Source organism: Myxine glutinosa, chromosome 1, assembly GCF_964187855.1.
Source record: "Myxine glutinosa chromosome 1, kmMyxGlut1.1, whole genome shotgun sequence".
Lineage (NCBI taxonomy): Eukaryota > Metazoa > Chordata > Myxini > Myxiniformes > Myxinidae > Myxine > Myxine glutinosa.
In genome coordinates this window covers 296588408-296612338 of record NC_136261.1, presented here as the reverse complement: position 1 = coordinate 296612338, position 23931 = coordinate 296588408, and the positions used below count along the sequence as shown (strand labels likewise).

The 23931-nt window shown below is 46.5% G+C and overlaps 1 protein-coding gene across 50 annotated transcripts in view; it reads left to right on the top strand.

The window, feature by feature from the left end:
- Positions 1-23931, top strand: part of LOC137439002 (interferon-related developmental regulator 2) — a 61614-nt gene that overhangs the window by 28105 nt on the left and 9578 nt on the right. For 32 of the 50 annotated variants that reach the window (XR_013621266.1, XR_013621267.1, XR_013621270.1 and 29 more), the window contains 4 exons: positions 5920-6098; positions 6180-6288; positions 13527-13661; positions 13869-13997. Coding sequence is in view for 34 of the 50 variants with exons in the window: in XM_078767769.1 (XP_078623895.1) it covers positions 5920-6098; positions 6180-6288; positions 13527-13661; positions 13869-13997 (552 nt within the window). In the remaining 16 variants the exon portion in view is untranslated. The remainder of the gene's footprint in view (positions 1-5919; positions 6099-6179; positions 6289-13526; positions 13662-13868; positions 13998-23931) is intronic. The other 18 variants (XR_013621276.1, XR_013621277.1, XR_013621296.1 and 15 more) reach the window with 1 other exon arrangement.

Here is a 23931-nt window from a genome sequence, read left to right as displayed (position 1 = left end):
GAATGGACAAAAGGAACACCGAGGCACTCGGAAACATGGTGGTGGGATGATGAAGTTGGAAAGAGGATTGACGAAAAGAGGAAGAAGTTCAAGGAGTGGCAGAAGACGAAGGGAACGGGGGCAGAAAAGACGGAGCATGAAAGTTATAAGGCAGCCAAAAAGGCTGCAAAGAAAGAGGTGGCAAAGGTGCAGGAGGCATGCAGGAAAATGTTCGGAGAACGCTTGGATTTGTAAGAGAGTCAGAGAGTGGTATTCAGGATTGAAAAGCAGGTGGCGAAAGAGAGGTGCGATGTGATGGGGGCAAGTTGCTTGAAGGATGAAGTGGGACAAATCGTTGTGGACCCAGATGGAATTAAAGGAAGATGGAAAAGATATATGGAAATGCTGTTGAATACAGAGAATGAAAGGGATGGCAACATAGAGAGCAACCCAGTTTTAGGACCGGCAGAGAAGATAACTGAGAAGGAAGTTGAGGAAGCGATAAAGGCAATGAACAGTAAAAAGCGGTAGGGCCGACGGGAGTTGTGGGAGAGATGTTGAAGGCAGCAGAAAGTTGGGGTGTGAAAAGAATGAAAGATCTGTAATCTTGTGGTGAAAGAAGGCCGCATTCCAGTGGATTGGGAACCGAGTACCCTCCTCCCTCTGTCCAAGGGAAAGGTGACCCTCTGGACTGTGGCTCATATAGAGCGATAAAGTTATTGGAGCATGGAATGAAGGTATTGGAAAGAGTGTTGGACAGGAGGATAAGGAAGAAAGTGAAGATTGACGAAATGCAGTTTGGATTTATGCCAGGAAGAGGAATGACAGGCGTGCTTTTTATTGTGAGGCAGTTGCAGGAGAAGTTCATGGAGAAGAGGAAGAAGTTGTTTCTTGGGTTTGTTGATCTGGAGAAAGCCTTTGATAGGGTTCCCCGCGAAGTTGTGACCTGGGCATTGAGGAAGTTAGGAGTGGAGAAATGGTTGATCAGAGTGGTGATGTCAATGTACGAGAAGGTGCTCACAGCTGTAAGGATGAAGGATGGGAACAGTGGTGAGTTTGAGGTGGAGGTGCATGGTGGTGAAGATGCGAGTGCATCAGGGGTCGGTACTAAGTGCACTACTATTTGTAGCTGTGATGGAGCTGCTGGCTCGGAATGTAAAGGAGGGTTTACCGTGGGAGTTGTTGTATTCAGATGATCTGGTGTTGATTGCGGAAAGTATGGATGGACTGAAGGAGAAGATGAACAAGTGGAAGGAATGTTTGGAGACAAAAGGTCTGAAGGTGAATATCGGAAAGAGGAAGGTGATGGCAAGTGGTAAAGCATGTGGTGAGGTGGAAAGAACTGGGGAGTGGCCGTGTGCTGCGTGTAGGAAGGGTGGCGGAGTGAACTCCATTCAATGTACAATGTGCGCTGAGTGGGTTCATCAAAAATGTAGTGGTCTGAGAGGGTCATTATCCAGTGTGGCAGCTACATTCAAGTGTAAAGTGTGCACAGAGGGAGCTGGAGATGGAGGAAATGTTGAGTTAGATCTTGGAGATGGTGTGAAGCTGGAAGATGTGAAAACATTTTGCTACCTGGGTAACATGCTGAAAGGAGAAGGTGGATCAGACTCTGCAACGGTTTGTAGAGTGAGATGTGCATGGAAGAAGTTTCGGGAACTGAGTCGCGTGCTGACGAGGAAGGGGAGTGTTGTTGAAGCTGAAGCTGAAGGGGAAGGTGTATGCTGCATGTGTGAGAAGTGTTATGATTTATGGAAACGAGACACGGGTAATGAACATCGAGCAGCAACGAAGGCTGGAAAGGGTGGAAATGCGAATGGTTTGGTGGATGGTGTGGAGTATCGTGGAGAGAGAGAGAGACACAGAGAGAGACACAGAGGCAAATGATGAATTGCGAAAGATGATGGGAATAGAGCCCGTGATGGATGCTGTGAAGAGAAACGGGTTGAGATGGGTTGGTCACGTGTTGAGGAAGGATGAAAGTGACTGGTTGAGAAGAGTGATGGAAATGAATGTAGAAGGAAGTGGAGGACGGGGAAGACCGAGAAAGACTTCGCTGAAGGTGGTGGAAGAAGAAATGCAGGCAAGGGGGTTAACAAGGTGAGATGTAGAAAATAGGGCAAAATGGAGAAGATTGTCATGGGGCCTGCAAGGCGAACCCCCACTCTAGCAGGGAAAATGGCCTTGAAATGCCTGTTGTTGTTTGTACAAGACATATTTTGATGAATATTTTGACATAATATAAATATTTGACCCACCAAAATACGTATTTTGACATCAATTTTGCAAAAATTCCCAGGGGAGCATGCCCCCAGACTCCCTACAAAGGAGAATTTTTCCTGTTTAAAAATAAAATAAAAACAAGACCAAAAGTCTCAGTGGCGTAAAAAACCACATTTAGAGGCCATTTTTCCCCGCAAGCGGGGGTTGGCCTTTTTCGGGAACTGTGGTTGTTGTTTTTTCGGTCCCCTTTTTGAAGCAATGTTTTACGGCCGGATGCCCTTCCTGACGCCAACCCTTTTTGCCGCCTTTAACGACAAGCAGGGAATTACCAGTGAACTGGTACTCAATTTGCCGACCTCGGAAGGATGACAGGCTGAGTCAACCCCCCTGGCGTTAATTCAGCGATTGACCGGGATTCGAACCCAGGATCCTAGGATCCTAAGCCGGCTAGCCGGGCTTAAGTGGCGTAGCCGGGCTTGTAAAATATTATGAACCACAAACACACATGATTAGCTTTTTAATCAGTCGCTAATGCTGCTTATAACATTAAACAAAGAAATTTGGAGGAATCTCGACATCCATGAGGTACGTTTTACTTACAGAATTGAGCGAAGATCAACTAATTTATATACCTCACAAGGGTTGGAGGTGTGCTCATTTACCAAGCAGCTAGCTAGCGCTTGCCAAGCCAGCCGTTCCTTAACGGTTTTGAATGGAGTGCTTGCTCGAATGCTTAAACCACTTGGCGATCTCTCCACAAGAAACTTGGTAAATGAACACACACCCAATGTTATTGAGACCCGACCATAGAACCAAAAAAAAGAACCACCTTTAGAGGCCATTTTTCCCCGCAGAGCAGGGGTTGGCCTTTTTTTGGGCACCGTGGTCCCCTTTTTGAAGCAATGTTTTATGGCCGGATGCTCTTCCTGCCACCAACCCTGTTCGTCACCTCTTGCGACACCCAGGGAATTACCAGTGAACTGAGACAGATCGACTGTAATCTAAATACCCCAAAGAGGAAAGACCTTTCCTGCCGCTCTCGAAGTGAGCGGGTGTTTACTCCATAATGACATCATATACGTAATGACGTAGCATGACCGCCGGACACAAAACCGTCTCTCGTTTAATATATATAAGATATATATTTAACCTCCAGCCACGTTGCAGTCACTACAAAGGGATTAGTGTTACGATTAGATTTACTATAATAATAACGTTACGTTATTATTACAAAAATTCAATTTTTTTTTTTAAACCGATGTGGATTCCTTACTTCCACGGTTACGCCGCTTCAATCCATCAACTTTCCATTCACGACATTGGGATTAAAGTGTTATGGTTATATTTACGATAAAATTATTATTATTACGAAAACGATACTACCGAAACAATACCACTGCATTAAGAAACCTGGGCTTAATTTGTCCGAAGTGGAAGGTGAGTCATAACGCCAAAGGCCTATACGTACCGTATTGTTGGAAGAGATGTACCGCCGATGCTTTCGATATTTGATGGTCATTTTAACAATCGGTTTGTTTGTATTTCACACTGAATGAAAAACGTAAAGGTAGAGCATGGCGATTGTGATATGACAGGTTCGACGATGTGTTCGGCTTGAACGAAATATAAATCAACATGGCGGTGTGGAGAGTCGGCCGCAGCACCGCCGTAATGACATCAGACGTGATAACATCACCCTGTCATGTGACCAGATTCTCAGCTCTGATTGGTATACGTTTGAGGGGACATACATACATGGTCACGTGAAAAGGTAAGTACACCCCATGTAAAGTTTTGACTTTTTAAACATATTTCAACATACAGCTATTTGATCTTCATTTCAACAATATTGATAGATAAAGGTGATATAATATAACAAATATCATGAAACATTTACATTTTGTAGTCCATTGTATAATTTAAATAAACATAAATGCAAATTTCGCATGTGGAAAAAGTAAGTACACCCCTCCATTTATCACTACTTCAAATACCTAAAATTAGAATCAGGTGCACCAGCTCAGGTGCAAATGATTAAAACATCGTCAGAGAAGATCTTGGAGGAACCTGTCTTATTTAAACCTCAGACATTTAGTTTGGTTTGCTCTTTGTTGTTGAAGTGTGCGGCGTCACCATGCCTCGATCGAAAGAGCTCTCTGAGGCCTTCAGAAAGAAGGTTATAGATGCCTACGAGTCTGGGAAGGGATTCAAAAAGATCTCCAAACAATTTGAAATCAATCATTCGACTGTCCAGAAGATCATCTGCAAGTGGAGAAGATTCCAAACAACTGCCAACTTGTTCAGGCCAGGCCGCCCCAGCAAGTTCAGCCCGAGAGCAGACCGCAAGATGCTGAAAGAAGTCTCTAAGAACCCCAGAATGTCATCACGGGACCGACAGGTAGCTCTTGCCACTGTTGATGTCAAAGTGCACGAGTCTACCATTAGAAAGAGGCTGCACAAATTTGATCTACCTGGTAGGTGTGCCAGGAGGAAACCTTTGCTGTCCAGAAAGAACATTAGGGCAAGACTAAAGTTTGCCAATGAACACCGAGGCAAAGACCAGCACTTCTGGAACAATGTGCTCTGGACAGATGAGTCAAAGGTGGAGCTATTTGGCCACAGTACCAGAAGACATGTTTGGTGAAAACCAAAGACAGCATTTGACCACAAGAACCTGATACCAACTGTAAAGCATGTTGGTGGAAATATTATGGTTTGGGGCAGCTTTGCTGCATCAGGGCCTGGGCAGCTCACCATCATATAATCCATTATGAATTCTTCATTGTACCAGAGGGTGCTTGAGGATAATGTGAGGCCATCTGTCGGAAAGTTGAAGCTCAACCGAAGGTGGACCTTGCAACATGACAATGACCCGAAACATACCAGTAAATCCACCAAGGAATGGCTGAAAAGAAAGAAATGGAGGGTTCTGGAATGGCCAAGTTAAAGCCCGGATCTAAATCCCATGGAGATGTTGCGGGGGGGATTTGAAACGAGCTGTGCATGCCAGAAACCCCTCAAACATCGCACAGCTGAAAGAATTCTGCATGGAGGAGTGGGCAAAAATTTCTCCCAGTCGATGTCAGAGACTGGTAGACAGTTATAAGAAACGCCTACTTGAGGTTGTTTCTGCCAAAGGGGGCAACACCACCTATTGGAGCCAAGGGTGTACTTACTTTTTCCACATGCGAAATTTGCATTTATGTTTATTTAAATTATACAATGGACTACAAAATGTAAATGTTTCATGATATTTGTTATATTATATCACCTTTATCTGTCAATATTGTTGAAATGAAGATCAAATAGCTATGTTGAAAAAGTCAAAACTTTACATGTGGTGTACTTACTTTTTCAGCTGACTATACATGCATACAGACTATACTGTTCTAGACGGCTCTGCCCGATGGGCTACGTTGTGAAAAAACTTCTGCAGTCTCACCCATGATCATTCATGATAGTGTGCACCCTGTTACAACTCACTAAATCTGTAAAGTGAAACTTGTCGGCATCAGATTTTTTGGCATGATGCTGATTACGAGCTCATCTTCTCCTCCCTCCTCTCCCTTCACCATCCTCTCATCTGTTTGCTCCGTGATTGATTTGTTCGAGACAAAATAAATTCCCCCAAAACGGCAATGTTCAACCTGATCGTTTCAAAAATTTGATTCCAGTTTAGTTGATTGGTGATGGCCCTCTCTCACTCACACCATGCAGGAGGTTGCAAATATCATGGCCTGTTTGGAAGGTGTATTTGTTTCCGCCTATCCCCGTGGGAATGGGAATCTTCAAAACCACGGCCCGGCACGGCAAGCCCTGCACTGTACTGCCCTTAATGCCTGGGCGCTACTCCTCACTGTGTGCCCTCCTTCCTTCCTGCAGAATGTTCTTGAAAGGTGAGTGTGAACGACAGGAATTCTTACTTTTGCAGTGTTGGTGTAGATTGCTTGTTGTAATTTGACTGGTGTGCTTTGCAGCCACTTGCCCAAGCTTCCGACATTGCTCACCATCGAAGACGTGAACATTCGCATCGTCGCTGGGGAGCTCATTGCACTGCTTTTTGAACTCGCCATTGAGGTAGACGAGGTATAAACTTCACCATATCCTTTTTGATTCCTTCATAAGATGTAGAAGCTACAGAAATTGTAATTCTTCATGCTGATTGTGAATACGATGATCATCTAAAGACTGAGGTCAACTGTGAATGTCGTCTTCAACCTTTGAGGCTACAGTTTTTCTGAGCATTACTTTGGATGTTGAGAGACTCTTGAAACATAAGAAAATAAAAAATTCACTCAAATTTTCAACTGCCACGAAGGCAGAGGATTCCAGTCCTTTCCTCAGTCATCCTACTAGTTTTAGTATTTCCTGCTCTCCTGTCTCTCTTCTTTTCTTGTTTGTTTATTCCCTTGATGTTTGCCTCAATGTCAGATCTACCTTGCTCTTCCATGAGCCTTAATCCTGAAAGGGAAAAAAAAAATGTTACCCCATTCAGACAGTTACAAATTCTTTCAACTAGTGTCATGCACAGCCAATCACCTGTCAAATATGACATTGTCGGTGAATATCACATATCCTAACATTATATTCTGCTTTCCACTGCCACTGAAGGTGGACAGAGGTTTTAGTTTCACCCCTGTCTGTTTATCTGTGTTTGGTACCTGCAAAATTGAAGATTTTTGAAGTATCTTTGTATATTGTTGGTCGACATTGTTTTTACTTGGCAATTTTTTTATTTTGTCAAGTATGTTGTTCACTCCAGTTTGTGTGTTGGTTTGTCTGTCCGCTCACTTATACTTTCCTACAGGTCACAATTTTAAAACGATCTTCACGAAACTTCACCAAATGGTAGAGTTTGTGGTCTGACAAAATCCTATATATTTGAGGTCAAAAAGTCAACATAGGCCAAAGGTCAACCACTTTTTTTTCAAATTTCTAAAATGCTCAATTTTCATCCGATTGACTTGAAATTTGAATAGAATTTTCATATCAGCAAATCATAACTACTAATCCTACCCTACCCAAACCCTAAAAGGGTTGGCGTCAGGAAGGGCATCCGGCCATAAAACATTGCCTCAAAAAGGGAATCATGACAACTACAATTGCATATGGGCAGGGTACAGCCCGAAGTGCCCCGTGGGGGACCTCAATCCCTCTCGTAAAAACTCAAGTTGAAGAACCCGATCGAAGCAAGGGTAGAAATCGCTCCATTTATGACAATGAAACGTCTGATGCCCCACGTGGAGATCGGTTTCTGAGGTTTGGGACATGGAATGTAGGGACAATGACAGGGAGATCAGGAGAAGTGGTGGAAGTATTGGTCAGAAGAAGAGTGGACATATGTTGTGTGTAGGAGACGAGATGGAATGGAAGTGGTGTGAGAATGATGAAGGATAGGCAGGGACAGAAATACAAGTTTGTGTGGCAAGGGTGCCCGGAAGGCGTGCATGGTGTTGGTGTCCTGTTTTCTGAGAAGTTTGTAGACAGTGTGGTGAGTGTGACGAGAGTGAGTGAAAGGTTGATGATGGTGAAAATGATAATTGGAAAGCTATTGGTGAACGTCATCTCGGGATATGCTTCGCAGGTCGGTCAGAGCGATGAAGAGAGGGACAAGTTCTGGTGTGCGATAGAGAGGCTGATGGAAAACGTGAAAGATGAGGAAGTTGTTGTGGTAGGAGGAGACCTAAATGGACATGTGGGAAGGAGTATGGACGGTTTTGAGATAGTTCCTGGGGGTTACGGATATGGTGCGAGGAATGGAGAAGGTGAAAGGATTTTGGAGTTTGCTGATGGAGCTGGTTTGTTGATTTGTAATACTCAGTTCCAGAAAGAAGATAATAAGCTTGTTTCATACACGTCAGGTGGGTCGACGACAACCGTTGACTACCTGATGGTGCGTAGGCGAGATAGGGGGCACCTCCGGGACACAAAGGTGATCCCGGGGGAGGAGGCTGTTTCACAGCACCACTTGGTTGTCTGCGACATAAGGGTGAAAGGTGCGAGGAGATCTCGGCGGTTGAAGTACCAACCGAGAATGAAGGTGTGGAGGTTGAAATATGTGTCAGTGAGGGAGGCATTAAAAGAGAGGGTGAGTATGGCAGAGGATGATGTGGTTGAGCTTGACAGTGGTTGGAAGCCAATGAAAGATAGTCTGTTGACAGCCATTGGTGAGGTATGTGGATGGACAAAAGGACCACCGAGGCACTTGGAAACATGGTGGTAGGATGATGAAGTTGGAAAGAGGATTGACGAGAAGAGGAAGAAGTTCAAGGAGTGGCAGAAGGCGAATGGTATGGGGGCAGAAAAGGCAGAACATGAAAGTTGTAAGGCAGCCAAGAAGGCTGCAAAGAAAGAGGTAGCAAATGCGCAGGAGGCATGTAGGAAAATGTTCAGAGAATGTTTGGATTCGGAATAGGGTCAGAGAGCGGTATTCAGGATTGCAAAGCAGATAGCGAAAGAGAGGTGCGGTGTGATGGGGGGTGAATTGCTTGAAGGATTAAGTGTGACAAATCGTTGTGGACCCAGATGGAATTGAAGGAAGATGGAAGAGATATATGGAAATGCAGAGAATGAATGGGACGGCAACATCGAGTGTAACCCAGTTTTAGGACCGGCAGAGAAGATAACTGAGAAGGAAGTTGAGGAAGCGATAAAAGCAATGAAGAGTAGAAAAGCAGGAGGGCCGACTGGAGTTGTGGGAGATATGTTGAAGGCAGTGGGAAGTTGGGGTGTGAAGAGAATGACAGAGATCTGTAGTCTGGTGGTGAAAGAAGGCCGCATTCCAGTGGATTGGGAACTGAGTACCCTCGTCCCTCTATACAAGGGGAAAGGTGACCCTCTGGACTGTGGCTCGTATCGAGCGATAAAGTTATTGGAGCATGGAATGAAGGTATTGGAAAGGGTGTTTGAGAGGCGGATAAGGAAGAAAGTGAAGATCGACGAAATGCAGTTTGGATTTATGCCAGGAAGAGGAACGACAGACGCACTTTTCTATTGTAAGGCAGTTGCAGGAGAAGTACATGGAGAAGAGGAAGAAGTTGTTTCTTGGGTTTGTTGATCTGGAGAAAGCATTTGATAGGGTTCAATGCGAAGTAGTGACATGGGCATTGAGGAAGTTAGGAGTGGAGGAATAGAGGGGTCAATATATGGTTGAACCCCCAAAAAATTGATACAAAAGGTTTTTCAATGGATTCTGGTACCATTGGGCATGCTAAAAACATACTAAAAATCTAGTAACATCTGACTTCCGGAAAGGGGTCATTTTCAAGATGGCCGCCGGGAGCTTAAAATGGCCATATCCCAATTATTATTCAACCTAGAAAGGTGGTTTTGGTGTCTAACCCTAGGTTTTAGGGCCCAAGGAATCCAATTGAATCAATAAAATTACCATCCAGCATTATGGTTCAGCTACGACCATTGTCTTTGATGGCTATGAGGAAGGGCCATCCATTAAAAACAACACGCATCAGAGAAGAGGACACAATATTCATCCCATTGTCAGCTTCACTGCTGAGACAAAGTTCTCAGGCAAGAAGGAGGAGGTCCTGTCAAGAGATATCAATAAACAGAGACTGATTGGGATGATAAGTGATGAACTGAGAGAAAGGTATTGCACTGTGGTCAATGCACCTGGAGATGCTGACGTAGATATAGTAAAGGCTGCAGTGGAGGCATCTCTTCTACACACCACTACACTGATCGGAGAAGATACTGATCTCCTTGTCTTACTCCTTTACTATGCGCAGGGAGACAGTAAGAGCCTTTATTTCAGATCAGACAAGTCCAAAGCTGATGGAAGTTTTAAAGTGTATGACATCAACCGTCTAAAAGAAATCCTCGGACATGACGTGTTCTCAGTTGATATTCATCCATGCCATGACTGGTTGTGACACGACTTCTCGGATTTTTGGTGTTGGCAAAAAGACTGCTTTCCAGAAGCTTGTAAAAGGAGACCCTGTCCTTCGGTCTTGTGCCAACACATTCACCATCCCAAACCAGACCACAGAGGTGATCGATGACCTTGGATGCCGAGTAATGGCTATCCTCTTTGGTGGCAAGTGCAAAGATTCCCTTGCAACAATGCGATATAACACCTTCAGCAAGAAGGTTGTCTCTGCTTCGTCTTTTGTAACACCCGAACGTCTGCCCCCAACTGAATCTGCTACCAAACTTCACTGTCGTAGAGCGTACTACCAGATCATGGTGTGGATGGGAAAAGAAGAGGGTATGGATGCCATGAAATGGGGGTGGAGCCTGCAGGATAATCAGTTTGTCCCACTTATGTCAAGAATGAAGCTGCTCCAGACAGTCTCTTGAAGGTCATTCATTGTAACTGCTCCACTGCCTGCAAGACACTCCGCTGCTCTTGTAGACGATATGGACTACCATGTACTACTGCCTGTGGACCGTGCCAACTTGAAGAATGTGACAATCCACAAAACTAGTTTCTTCCAGAGGAGTCGGAGGATGACGATGAATAGCGACTAACTGTATAAGACAACAAATGCCTAATGGGCTGGTAAACCTGGCTTACTGGATTACCTGATTACTTTGTGCTTATTTAAGTAATTTTGATGATTTCCTGGGTGCCTTAAACCTAGGTATACACACTGAAAAAATCTCTCTAGGTTGACTACTATTCGACAGAGCCATTTTAGTGGATCAGGATGTCACCTTGGGATGCCATCTTGGACTTGTCAATAAATAATTAACTGATGGTAATTTTGTTGATTCAATTGGATTCCTTGGGCCCTAAAACCTAGGGTTAGACACCAAAACCACCTTTCTAGGTTGAATAATAATTGAGATATGGCCATTTTAAGCTCCCGGCGGCCATCTTGGACGCCATCTTGAAAATGACCCCTTTCCGGAAGTCAGATGTTACTAGATTTTTAGTATGTTATTTAGCATGCCCAATGGTACCAGAATCCATTGAAAAACCTTTTGTATCAATTTTTTGGGGGTTAGGTGAGTTTTTTTTCGTATATTGACCCCCTCTAGAATGTTTGATCAGAGTCGTGATGCCAATGTACAAAAGAGCGCGCACAGCTGTAAGGACGAAGGACGGGAACAGTGGTGAGTTTGAGGTGAAGGTGGGAGTGCATCAGGGGTTGGTACTAAGTCCACTACTATTTGTAGCTGTGATGGAGGTGCTGGCTCGGAATGTAAAGGAGGGTTTACCGTGGGAGTTGTTGTATGCAGATGATCGAGTGTTGATTGTGGAAAGTATGGATTGACTGAAGGAGAAGATGAACAAGTGGAAGGAATGTATGGAGACAAAAGGTCTGAAGGTGAATATCGGAAAAACGAAGGTGATGGCAAGTGGTAAAGCATGTGGTGAGGTGGAAAGAACTGGGATGTGGCCATGTGCTGTGTGCAGGAAGGGTGTCGGAGTGAACTCCATTCAAAGTACAATGTGCGCTGAGTGGGTTCATCAAAAATGTAGTGGTCTTAGAGGGTCATTAACCAGTGTGGCAGCTACATTCAAGTGTAAGGTGTGCACAGAGGGAGCTGCAGATGGAGGAAATGTTGAGTTGGATCTTGGAGATGGCATGAAGCTGGAAGGTGTGAAAGCATTTTGCTACCTCGGTGACATGCTGAAAGCAGAAGGTGGATCAGACTCTGCAAAGGTTTGTGGAGTGAGATGTGCATGGAAGAAGTTTCGGGAACTAAGTGGTGTGCTGATGAGGAAGGGGAGTGTTGTTGAAGCTGAAGGGAAAGGTGTATGCTGCATGTGTGAGAAGTGTTATGATTTATGGGAGCGAGACATGGGTAATGAACGTAGAGCAGCAACAACAACAACAACAACAACATGCATTTTAAGGCCATGTTCCCTGCTAGAGCGGGGGTTAGCCTTGCGGTCCCCATGACAATCTTCTCCATTTTGCCCTATTTTCTGCATCTCTTAGAGCAGCAACGAAGGCTGGAAAGGGTGGTAATGCAAATGGTTCGGTGGATGTGTGGAGTATCGTTGAGAGAGAGAGGCAGACAAATGATGAATTGTGAAAGATGATGGGAATAGAGCCTGTGATTGATGCTGTGAAGAGAAACAGGTTGAGATGGTTTGGTCATGTGTTGAGGAAGGATTGAAGTGATTGGTTGAGAAGAGTGATTGAAATGAATGTAGAAGGAAGTGGAGGACGGGGAAGACCGAGAAAGACTTGGCTAAAGATGGTGGAAGAACAAATGCGGGCAAGGGGGTTAACAAGGGGAGATGCAGAAAATAGGGCAAAATGGAGAAGATTGTCATGGGGCCCGCAAGGCTAACCCCCGCTCTTGCAGGGAAAATGGCCTTAAAATGGCTGTTGTTGTGTTTGTTGTATTTTCATATCAGCTAACTGAATTCAACCACCAACTGTTTTTGAGGTCAACATCGGTCACACGGTCAACATTGGCCAAAGATCAACCACTTTTTTTCAAATTTCTGAAATCCTCAATTTTCATCCGATTGACTTGCAATTTGAATGGGATTTTCATATCGGCGAACTGAATTCAACCACCATCTATTTTTGAGATCAACATAGGCCAAAAGGTCAACAACCTTTTCAAGTTTCTAAAATCCTCAATTTTCATCCGATTGACTTGAAATCTGAATAGGATTTGAATGTCGGCTTCCTGAAACCAACCACTAACTATTTTTGAGGTCTACATAGGCCAAAAGGTGAACAACGGCCGAATTTCTAAAATTGTCAATTTTCATCCGATTTTCTAAAATTTTGAAGACTATTTGCATATCAGTTCACTGAATGCAACCACTAATTATTTTTGGGGTCAAAGGGATGCTCTACTGAGTGCCATTTAACCTTGTTCTCTTTTGCCAAGTGTCGCTCTATGAGGGATTTTTTTTGATGTGTTTGTTGAGCGCCTACAGGTCACAATTCCAAATCGATCGTCATGAAACTTTACCAAGTTACCACGTGGAGGAAGCTTATCTCTACAAGTGATTTTCATGTTCAGGAAATGCAAAATTCAAGAATTTAACATTTAGTCAGTACCTAACCTCAATGCTACCCATTTTTACTGCAGCACGACAATAAAAACCACCCAATCAGGTCGCTTTGCGACCACATTTTTAACATACTGCCGATATATATTTTATATCGTCATAAACCCAAGGTTGAAAAATGAAACTACCTGCTTCTGCCAAAATGAGTCGGTTGAGGGCATGCAATTGTAGAGAATGCTGGCTCGAAGACCACTTTAAGATGGTTTTCGAGCTCACATTTAAAGCCTCAGTCTTAGAAGTTTACCTCTTCCTGAATGGCATCAGCAGTAAGACATTCCACACGCCTATCATGATTACTGTTCACTCCCTGGCACTGCAGGGATTTCAGTATGGAGATTTAACGGAGCTTTGCCACTGTCTGCGAGATCTGGCCACTGACGGGACAAAGTCCCGTGCCAAAGCAGAACGCCGGCGTCAGCGTTCCATCTTCCGTGATGTGCTTAAGGGCGTGGAGGTGAGGGCCGATGGAATGCGTTTTTGGCACCTTGTGCTGCTTTGCCTTTTTATTGAGACAGAGCTCTTTATATTTCTTTGCCTGAGGTTGTGTGAGATATGGCAATTTTGTGAAGCTAATGGTGTGCAATGGATGAATGATATTTTGATCGGGTGATCTTATTCCCTTTTTCTCTACTTGTACTGATTGGTCAACTGCCCACCGCAGGAAGGCGAAGCACCATCAGAGACTGTGCGGTTTGGTTCGGAATGCATATCCGTGGACAGTTGGGTTAGGCGGAGGACTTACCACGCCTTTAGGGAGGCACTTGGCTCTGGGGTCTGCAGGCATTTGCAGGTATTTATTTTATTTCGTTATTTTTTTTCATTCGGTTATTCTGGTGTGCATCAAGCATTTATTTATTCATAAAAAGATTCTGGTTAAAAGTGACCAATGATTTCAAAAATAATTTGCCCATTTGACTTGTTTCCTTGTATAACAATTTATTTTGCTTTGAAGCATTTTATATGACAAGTCTATTTGTAGCTATTTTGGAAGCAAACTATCTTACATTTTAAAATGAGGTAGTTGGAGGCACACGACAGTACCATATACAACTAGAATGGCACTTGGTAGAGCGCATACCTCCTCCAGGCTGAAACATTGATGGTCGGATCTGGATCCAGATGTTCACCAAAATAGTGTTACAGACGCGGCTTAGATGTTATTTACCGAGCGGTTTGGTATGACCACGTCTGCACAAGTTACCCGATTATACCCGAACGTTGACTAATCGCGCTACGCTAGATCAATGAAGGAAAAGACACACGGCTGGGATTAAAATGACACGACACCAGGGATACGGTTCTCAAGACCTCCGGAGGAGGTTATATTAGTGCGGAAGGTTCAGATTACAGGGATGAGAGGTACAGCATAGAAAGACAGGCACTTAATTACGGTCTTAAAATAGCCCCGACAGACGACAGATAAACAGGACAAAAACTGACTCACACGGGCATTGATGGCAAGGAAAGCGGGTATTCATTCGATGGCCAGCACAAGGTGCACCTTGTGCTCAGGGACAGGATAGCGCGGCCCAAAAGATGCAGGAGGTCTCTCAGCGCTCGGAGGTGGCTCTCTTGTCTTCTCAAGCTCGGGGCGCATCTGACGTCACGTCCGGTACGTGGCCGCGTATATCCGGCGGGGAGTGACACGCCCTCGGCTCGTTAGCTCCGCCCCAGATGGAATCGGCTCGTTGCTTCTCATTGGGTGCGTGCGGGGGGGTTACCGGCTCCGCCCTTGACGAGGGGCTGACAAGGAGCCCCTTCGTGGTAACCCCGTCGGAGCGCATCGTCAATGGCGGCTAACCGAGCCGGTGTGAGGACGCACACTCCTCCGCGCAGCGCCGTTGTTGTAGTTGTAGTTGTTGTTGTTGTTGTTTGGGGAAGAAGACGGGAGGAGGCATGGGAAGGTCCTAAACTCACTACTGGTGCCATATAATCACATTCTGGTGCAACGAAGAGTCGGAATTAATGGAAACGAGTCCTTAACTGACATAGACTAAGAATAACTAGCAAGATGTCCGAAAGTTGTCTACGTGTGATGCGGTGGACCTGGGCACGACATTTAATGGGGGAAAAAGGGGAAGGTCGGTTCTACAGAGTGTTGTTTACAGACAATGGGACTAGGGAATGGGGGATTGGGGATAGTTGGGGAGTATTGGGGAAATAGGGGAATATTTACAAGCGGATATGGAGGCCAAATTCCATATTCGCAACATTGCACCCTTCTCTACCCTCGGGGCGTCCCGACCCGATAAATTTTTACCTATTTTAGTGTGGCACTCAGATGTAGTTCCCTCTACTATTAACTCTACCCTGAGTGCGACAGTTTTACAGATATTCACAAATGAGTAAATATGTCCCCCTGCGACGTTGCACCCTTCTCCTCTCAGAAACACACCCACAGGATAACCGAATCCGGAAAGAATTCGCAAACTAAACATACAGCCGGTAGGGAGCATTATTTACACGACTACGCTGCTATTTACACTACGATCCAGGACCTGTTTTTGGAGGGACACATGCAGATGTTATGCATAGAGAGCGCACGCATGCCAGCATCGATACACCAACCCACGAGTGCTCTGTGGCCTACGGCCTTTAATAACGTGCAGAGCACCCTTTCCCAGCACGAAAAGCACCACCCCATCATGTACAGTCAGCACCATCCGGTGCACCAATAAAGTGTTTATAATCACCGGTGGTGTCGCAGCCGGCCGATGTTCTGCCGCTGGTCTTGCCTTCGTGTGGTGCACTTGGCCTTCTTGCCTCTTTCAAAAATAAAGAAAGGCGCCAACCGCGTCCATTTCTATATTGTGGCCGTCAGGGGGCCAACTGTTAGTGGTTCACCTTGTATGGCAAAGGTGCCACGTTGACCCATAGGTCCATCCATGGGTGGTGCTTGGCCGCAAAAGAACTGCGGTCCATTGTGGGTGGCCACAAACATTGCGGTCCATATGGTGTATCGATCCAAGCAGCAAGCAGCGAAAGTGCAGGCCCACAACTGCGAAGCCAGCACCTCTCTCTCCTCTCTCTCTCTGCCCCAAAGCCAGATCCTCGGAGGTGGGAGACAAAAGAAGCAGACAAGTGAGTAAGGTGGTAAGGGCGCAAAAGTGCACGCAATGCAAGGTAATGCACACTGGGGGCACATGGGAACCAGGTGAGACAGGTACGTTCCTACCGTACGCTCCCCCCCCCCCCCACCAGGTAACCTACATGGCCCCTCCCTTACCCCTTACTGTATCCACAAAACACAACACTACCCATAAACATCTACTTTACAAATCAACAAACATCCCTACTGTCTTCCCCGTTCCTCCCATATACCAAATTCGTCTTCTCTCCCTCCTAACCAATCAAATTTGCCATTTTCAACTCAACATCATAATTTGCCATCACCAATTCATCATCAGTCCCTCCTAAGGAGGGAGAGATGGAATCACCCCAATGTCTCATCCACGTCGTGATGCGTCTCACAAATCCTCACAGCAGTCCTTACTTCCTGCAACAAAACAAAGAAAACACAGGTGTGGAGTCATCATCATCACCACAGGTAAGTGGCTGCGTATGGTGCGACAGGTTCATCAATCCTAACTATTTCCTAAATGACTTTAACAACTTTACACTACCCGGGGTCTTTCTCCGGCCAAACCATTGGCCCTCTTACACTATGGGTTCTAGAAACCAATTCCCATTGGCCAAACTGTGGTGCTTTTCAATTTGGGGTCTCACTCCCCCGATTCATCTCCCGGTGCCCTCGCACAATTTCTGGGCCGCGACGTGTACCTCTCCCAGCGGGTCTACCCACCTGCACACCTCCACCACTGCAGTTGCCTCCGAGCTTACCTGCTCCTTACCCTAACCTAACTACCTGGGGAAGGCCCTCTGGCGCTCTCCCCACTCGGTGCCCTCTCTGGCACTGGGCTGCCCGATCCACACCCGGGATCCTCAGGCACCCACTCACAACTACCGGCTCCCAGAGCCCACCTGCGGCCTCACCTGGCCGACATCCTCACAGTGGTGGAGTGCCCAACCAACTACACACACTAACAGGCTACACGCCCAGCCATTTCCACAACACTAATGCACCCATCCACAACACCATTCTGCAACCGCACCACAAATGCCAATATCCAACCACAATTTACCTGTACCCTCTACCTAACACTTACACTACCCGCCCCGGGTACTCGTGAAAGGGGTCCACTCTTCCCCCATCCACACCTTCGCACCATGCACACCACTCCGTACCACTTACTCCAACTCTCTCCACACACCTGTACCTGCACACCTGTGCTCTCACACCTGGTGCCACCTGCACCCTTCTCTCCCCAAGCGCATTCGCGCTGATCCACAACACTCACTACTCACACACTGCTCCACACACCTGTCCAGTTGCACACCTGTGCAATCACACCTGTTCCATCCTCACACACACGGCATCATCTCAGCTAACTACTCCCTTCTGAAACTTGCGCTTCCCAGTCGTCCCTTTAAACTATTGCGCTCCCTCGTCATTATCATCCATACTAATCTACCTGCGTCCCCACTACAGGTATCAGTCACTAACTAAACTTAACGTTACCTAATGTCATCTTCTAGGGCCCTATCAATATAACCTAACCCACCCGGGCTAGTTTTCACTGCCATACACCCCATAAGCTATTGCTCCTTTGCCCCACAATATGGGAAGGGTGGCAGGGATGCCCCCCTTACCCACCGGGCCCATCGCTCACTACCAATTTTGCACATCAAATTGCAACAAATCCAAAATTTGCCAATCACTACCCATCATCTGCCAATCACTACTGCCAATCCTTTGCCAATCATCAAATTTTGTTTTTCTCTAATTTTGGGTCCAAAACACTAACCTCATCACCCAGTCTACTCACTAATGCCTCTCGGTGCGCCAATTCCTGTCCAAAGCCAGGCTTCGTAAAGCCAAGCCATGAATGCGGGTTGTTCTGTGCCAGCGGCTGGATGCGTCCGGCATTCGGTGCAGGGACGGGGGCTTACCCGTGCCGAGATCCCACGCACCATCTCGGCATGGAGCCATCCCATGGCTCGATCTCGACCTGCCGGAATGCCTCAACAAAAAGTGGTCGCCATGACGACCCTTTCTATCGGGCTGCCCGCTCCGCCTAGTGGAGCACGGACGCGGCCGTTCCACGCGAGGCCCAGCACGCACCGAGGGCCCGCTTCGGCTAAAAGTCGACCTAACCTCTAACCTGGTTACCGTCGATGCTTCACCTGGATTCTTACACCCCGCAGCCCGTTCCTTGCTCACACCTCCAGCCGTTTCCATGCTCCTCGTACCTTTCCTTACACACCCAGGTACTCTCAGTCCACTCACAGACTTGGTCACACACCTGACCACCGAACACTTTGGCACACATTCGTTGGTCGCACACCTCACCAACACACCTCTTCGCACCCCCTCCTCTGTCACCTCCTCTGTGACAATGACAGGTGTGCTCTCATTCGCACACCCAACCACGTGCCTCACCACCAACTCCAGCGTGCATTCCCACTCACGCTCTACCATTCCAGGTGTGCATCCTTCCATCCCAGGTGTACATCCTCGCTCACCTGTCACAACCACCTCACTCTCCTTGTCACTCTCACTACTCTCACCTCCATTCTTGACAGCGCACTCACCCTTACTCTTGACAGCGCACTCTTTCCTCATGCACCTGTCCGTCACACACCTTTCTCGCGCACACTCTCCCGTTACACCCTCTGTAACACTCACCACCGGTGTGCATTCTTCCTTGCCTTTGACAGCGCACTCTTTCCCCATGCACCTGTCCGTCACACACCTTTCTCGCGCACACTCTCCCGTTACACCCTCTGTAACACTCACCACCGGTGTGCATTCTTCCTTGCCTTTGACAGCGCACTCTTTCCCCATGCACCTGTCCGTCACACACCTTTCTCGCGCACACTCCTGCGCACACTCTCCCGTCACACCCTCTGTAACACTTACCACACCGCGCTTCCATGTGCTCCCTTGCACACGCGCTACGACCGACTCACTCTCGCCAGCACCCTCACTCCTTGGCACGCACTTTTTCCTCACACACCCCAGAGTCGGACTTTCTCGCACACCTCCTTTTTCGCACCCCAGACCTGTCGCACACTTCACCAACGGCCTCTCACGAACACCCGGGTCTATCTCGACCCCCAAGCTTATTAAATCCCCTGGCGCATCATACGCACGACCATATTGGTCACCACTTACACCGGGTCCTCTTCCTCTTCGCTTCTCCTCCATCACCTGCGAATCCCTCATCCGGTTAATGAGCACATCATCACGATCCGAACACAGACTTTGGACCAATTCTTTTACTTCCTCCTTTATCTCTTTCTTATCCTCTCTCCGTCGCTTCTTAATTTCGCTCACCCCTTCTTCCACTTCTTCTAATTTCTGCTTCACCTCCTTCATCTCTTCGTGCGCCCCTTTAAGTTCTTCCTCTAACTCCACTTTATTTTTTTCTATGTGCTCCCGCACCTCCCGCTCTTTAACCTCCATCACCTCTACCACCTTGTCCATTTTCCTCGTCAGGTCCTCATGTACCGTCTGACACTCTTTTTTAATTACCCCTACGTCCTTTTTCATCTCCTTCTGTGTCGATTTTAAACCCTCTATTACCGCTGTGTTCTTCTTTACCTGGTCCCCCAACTCCTTTTGTCCCACTGTCAGTTGTTCTACTCCCAGCGTCAACTCCTCTATACCACCTTGCAATTTTACAGTCCCCTTTCTCACCTCCTTCTCCATGCGCTCCTTACAGTGCCTCACCTCCTCGCGCACTCCTCCGACCTCCTCACTCACTCCTCTCCTGATCTCCTCTCCCATCACTTGCATCTCCTGCCCAGATGCCACCCTCATCTGCTCCATTTCCTCCCTGTGAGCATCCAGTTTGGCTTCTACCCCCATTCTGACCCCCTCTATCTGCTGCCCCATTTGGTTAACTTCCCTTTCCGCTTGGTCCCTCATGTCCCTCAATTTGCCTTCCATACTGTTTTCTAACCCTATTAACCCATTTCTCACCTCTTTTATCCCGTTGTCTAACCCCTCAAAATTATTGTCTAACTTCCCAAATTTCTTGTCTAACTCCTTAAAATTATTGTCTAACCCCTCACCGGTACCCCTCGCTTCGTCCCTCATTACCCCCATTTGGTTTCCCATTACCCCCAATTGGCCCTCCAATCGCTCACTATCAGCCCTCATTTGCTCACTCTGAGCATCCATCCGGTTCCCCATTACCCCCATTTGGCCCTCCAATCGCTCACCCATTTGTTCCATAAGGGCCCTCATTTGCAACATAAAAAGGTTCGGATCCACCAGGGGCGCTGCCACGGTCGCGGGCGTGGACGCCGTGGCCACCTCGTGCGTGACAACGCTATTTTGCGACCCTGCCGCCCTCACTGCTTCGCTCTCCTCGCGTCCCTCAATTTGGTCCTGGACCGGCCCTGCCTCACTCTCCCCTACCGGACCCCAGCTGTCTTGGTCTGCCATAGCGCGACTTTCAAAATTCGGGTTTTTATTTCCGTATAACAAAATCAAATTTCGCCGTTATAATTTCGCGCGGGAAACGCGCTCCGAATCGATTCTACTACAAATTTGGGCCTAATAAATTTAGTCCCGGGTCCGAATTCCACTCCTCGACACCAAATGTTACTGACGCGGCTTAGATGTTATTTACCGAGCGGTTTGGTATGACCACGTCTGCACAAGTTACCCGATTATACCCGAACGTTGACTAATCGCGCTACGCTAGATCAATGAAGGAAAAGACACACGGCTGGGATTAAAATGACACGACACCAGGGATACGGTTCTCAAGACCTCCGGAGGAGGTTATATTAGTGCGGAAGGTTCAGATTACAGGGATGAGAGGTACAGCATAGAAAGACAGGCACTTAATTACGGTCTTATAATAGCCCCGACAGACGACAGATAAACAGGACAAAAACTGACTCACACGGGGATTGATGGCAAGGAAAGCGGGTATTCGATGGCCAGCACAAGGTGCACCTTGTGCTCAGGGACAGGATAGCGCGGCCCAAAAGATGCAGGAGGTCTCTCAGCGCTCGGAGGTGGCTCTCCTGTCTTCTCAAGCTCGGGGCGCATCTGACGTCACGTCCGGTACGTGGCCGCGTATATCCGGCGGGGAGTGACACGCCCTCGGCTCGTTAGCTCCGCCCCAGATGGAATCGGCTCGTTGCTTCTCATTGGGTGCGTGCGGGGGGGTTACCGGCTCCGCCCTTGACGAGGGGCTGACAAGGAGCCCCTTCGTGGTAACCCCGTCGGAGCGCATCGTCAATGGCGGCTAACCGAGCCGGTGTGAGGACGCACACTCCTCCGCGCAGCGCCGTTGTTGTAGTTGTAGTTGTTGTTGTTGTTGTTTGGGGAAGAAGACGGGAGGAGGCATGGGAAGGTCCTAAACTCACTACTGGTGCCATATAATCACATTCTGGTGCAACGAAGAGTCGGAATTAATGGAAACGAGTCCTTAACTGACATAGACTAAGAATAACTAGCAAGATGTCCGAAAGTTGTCTACGTGTGATGCGGTGGACCTGGGCACGACATTTAATGGGGGAAAAAGGGGAAGGTCGGTTCTACAGAGTGTTGTTTACAGACAATGGGACTAGGGAATGGGGGATTGGGGATAGTTGGGGAGTATTGGGGAAATAGGGGAATATTTACAAGCGGATATGGAGGCCAAATTCCATATTCGCAACAAATTTTATATGACAAGTCTATTTGTAGCTATTTTGGAAGCAAACTATCTTACATTTTAAAATGAGGTAGTTGGAGGCACACGACAGTACCATATACAACTAGAATGGCACTTGGTAGAGCGCATACCTCCTCCAGGCTGAAACATTGATGGTCGGATCTGGATCCAGATGTTCACCAAAATAGAATCAGCTTGTCATTGTCATCGACCCAACTCATCCACCAAGTTTCGTCCAAATCCGTCCACAGCTTTTTGAAACATGCTATATCTCGTTTTTGGCCATATTTCTCATTGGTGAAGAATCGATTCAACGGTGAAAAATCAACAATCACAAGAATTGTAGTATCTGGATCTTCACCAAAACCTCATCATTTTCTCCTTGTCACACACCCAACCTGTCCACCAAATTTTATCTGAATCCGTCCACAATGTTTAAAATATCCTGCTCACAGACAGACAAACAGACAGGGGTGAAAACATAACCTCCATCCAACTTTGGTGGTGGAGGTAATTAATATGTGTGTACCTCTGCTCCTGCAAGTCTTCAACTTTGTGGGCAATGTTATTTTCCTGTCACATTAATGTGTATAGAAGTAACATTTCCCACAAGAGTGAAATTATGGTTCTACCTTTTACATGCTGGGGGCTTTTTTTTGTTTGTTTTTTTCCCCTCTCCCCCTTCCTATCAAGTGCAATGGTGATGCCAGAACTATTATTATCTACCTTGCTCACACCTGTCAATGGGCACGTTTATTCATTGAGATGGATCACATCTGCTGGCAATGGTATTCTGTGGGAAGGGCAAAGCTTGGATTGGCATCACTCTGCCACAGTGCATCTCAACTGTTTGCTGATTTGGTCATCCCACTCTCAACATTGTCAACTTCAATCGATTACAAATCTGGATCTTTCAGGTTCATGTAATGTAAGTGAAGGCTCAACAAAAGATCCAGGCTGATGTCACTTGATTACAAGTTTGACTTCTGTCACGGAAAATCCGGTCAATCCGTTATTAATTAAATAGCTGCAGTTGTCATATTGTGGCACCAAAAGATTATGTTTTACACTGTCTCTCTGAGTCGTCCATTGCTGCACATGGACCAGGAGCAGGATGACCACATTGACGTGTAGGTATCGTCACATTGACGTGTAGGTAGGTATAGTCAGTGGCAGGATACTGGCAGCCAGCTGCTGCAAGTCCTTTGATAGGCTGTGATCTGAATTTCTTAACATGCTATTTAAATTCTGTGCCAGCGAGTTTTCCAGTACAAAAGACAAGGTGCTCTTGGCTCTCTGAAATGTATCAGAAGCTTTGAGTCGAGAGAGTCGCTCCCACACACACTGCTCAGACTTTTTATCATACTTAGATAAATAGCCCCTCTCTTTTGATTTTGATTTTGATTTTTTAAAATCGCAGATATCTTGTTTTATTCTTATTTGTATAAAAACAATTGGGTTATTTTGAGTATTTCTCCAAAATAATCTCAGAGTGGATCCTGGTGTCCGTCCATCTTTACGTACATCCGCTAACATTTGACTAAAACATCTCCTCACAAACTACCTGACTGATATATATGGACCAAATCTGGTACGATGCATCATGACAGCAAGGTCTCGTGGATTTGCACTCCCCAACTGGATGCGCCCCTATGAAGGTATTTTGGAGGTGGGGGGGGGGGGGCATAAATATTGTTATTTTATTAAAAATCTTCTTTGAAACTGGCAACTGGATCCAGACTAAACTGGCCATGTGGCATTGTGACCATGCCCTAACCTTAGGTTAGTTGAGCACTGGATGAAACTTGGTGGGCAGGTTGGGTGTGTGTGACAAGGACAAATAGATTCGATTTTGGTGAAGATCCAGATCCGGATGCAATCATTTTTTAAGTGTTTCTTCACTGTGTGATGGGGGCTAAAAACAATATATCACATGATATCTCAAAGGTGTGGTCAGAGTATGACAAAACTCGCTGGATGAGTTGG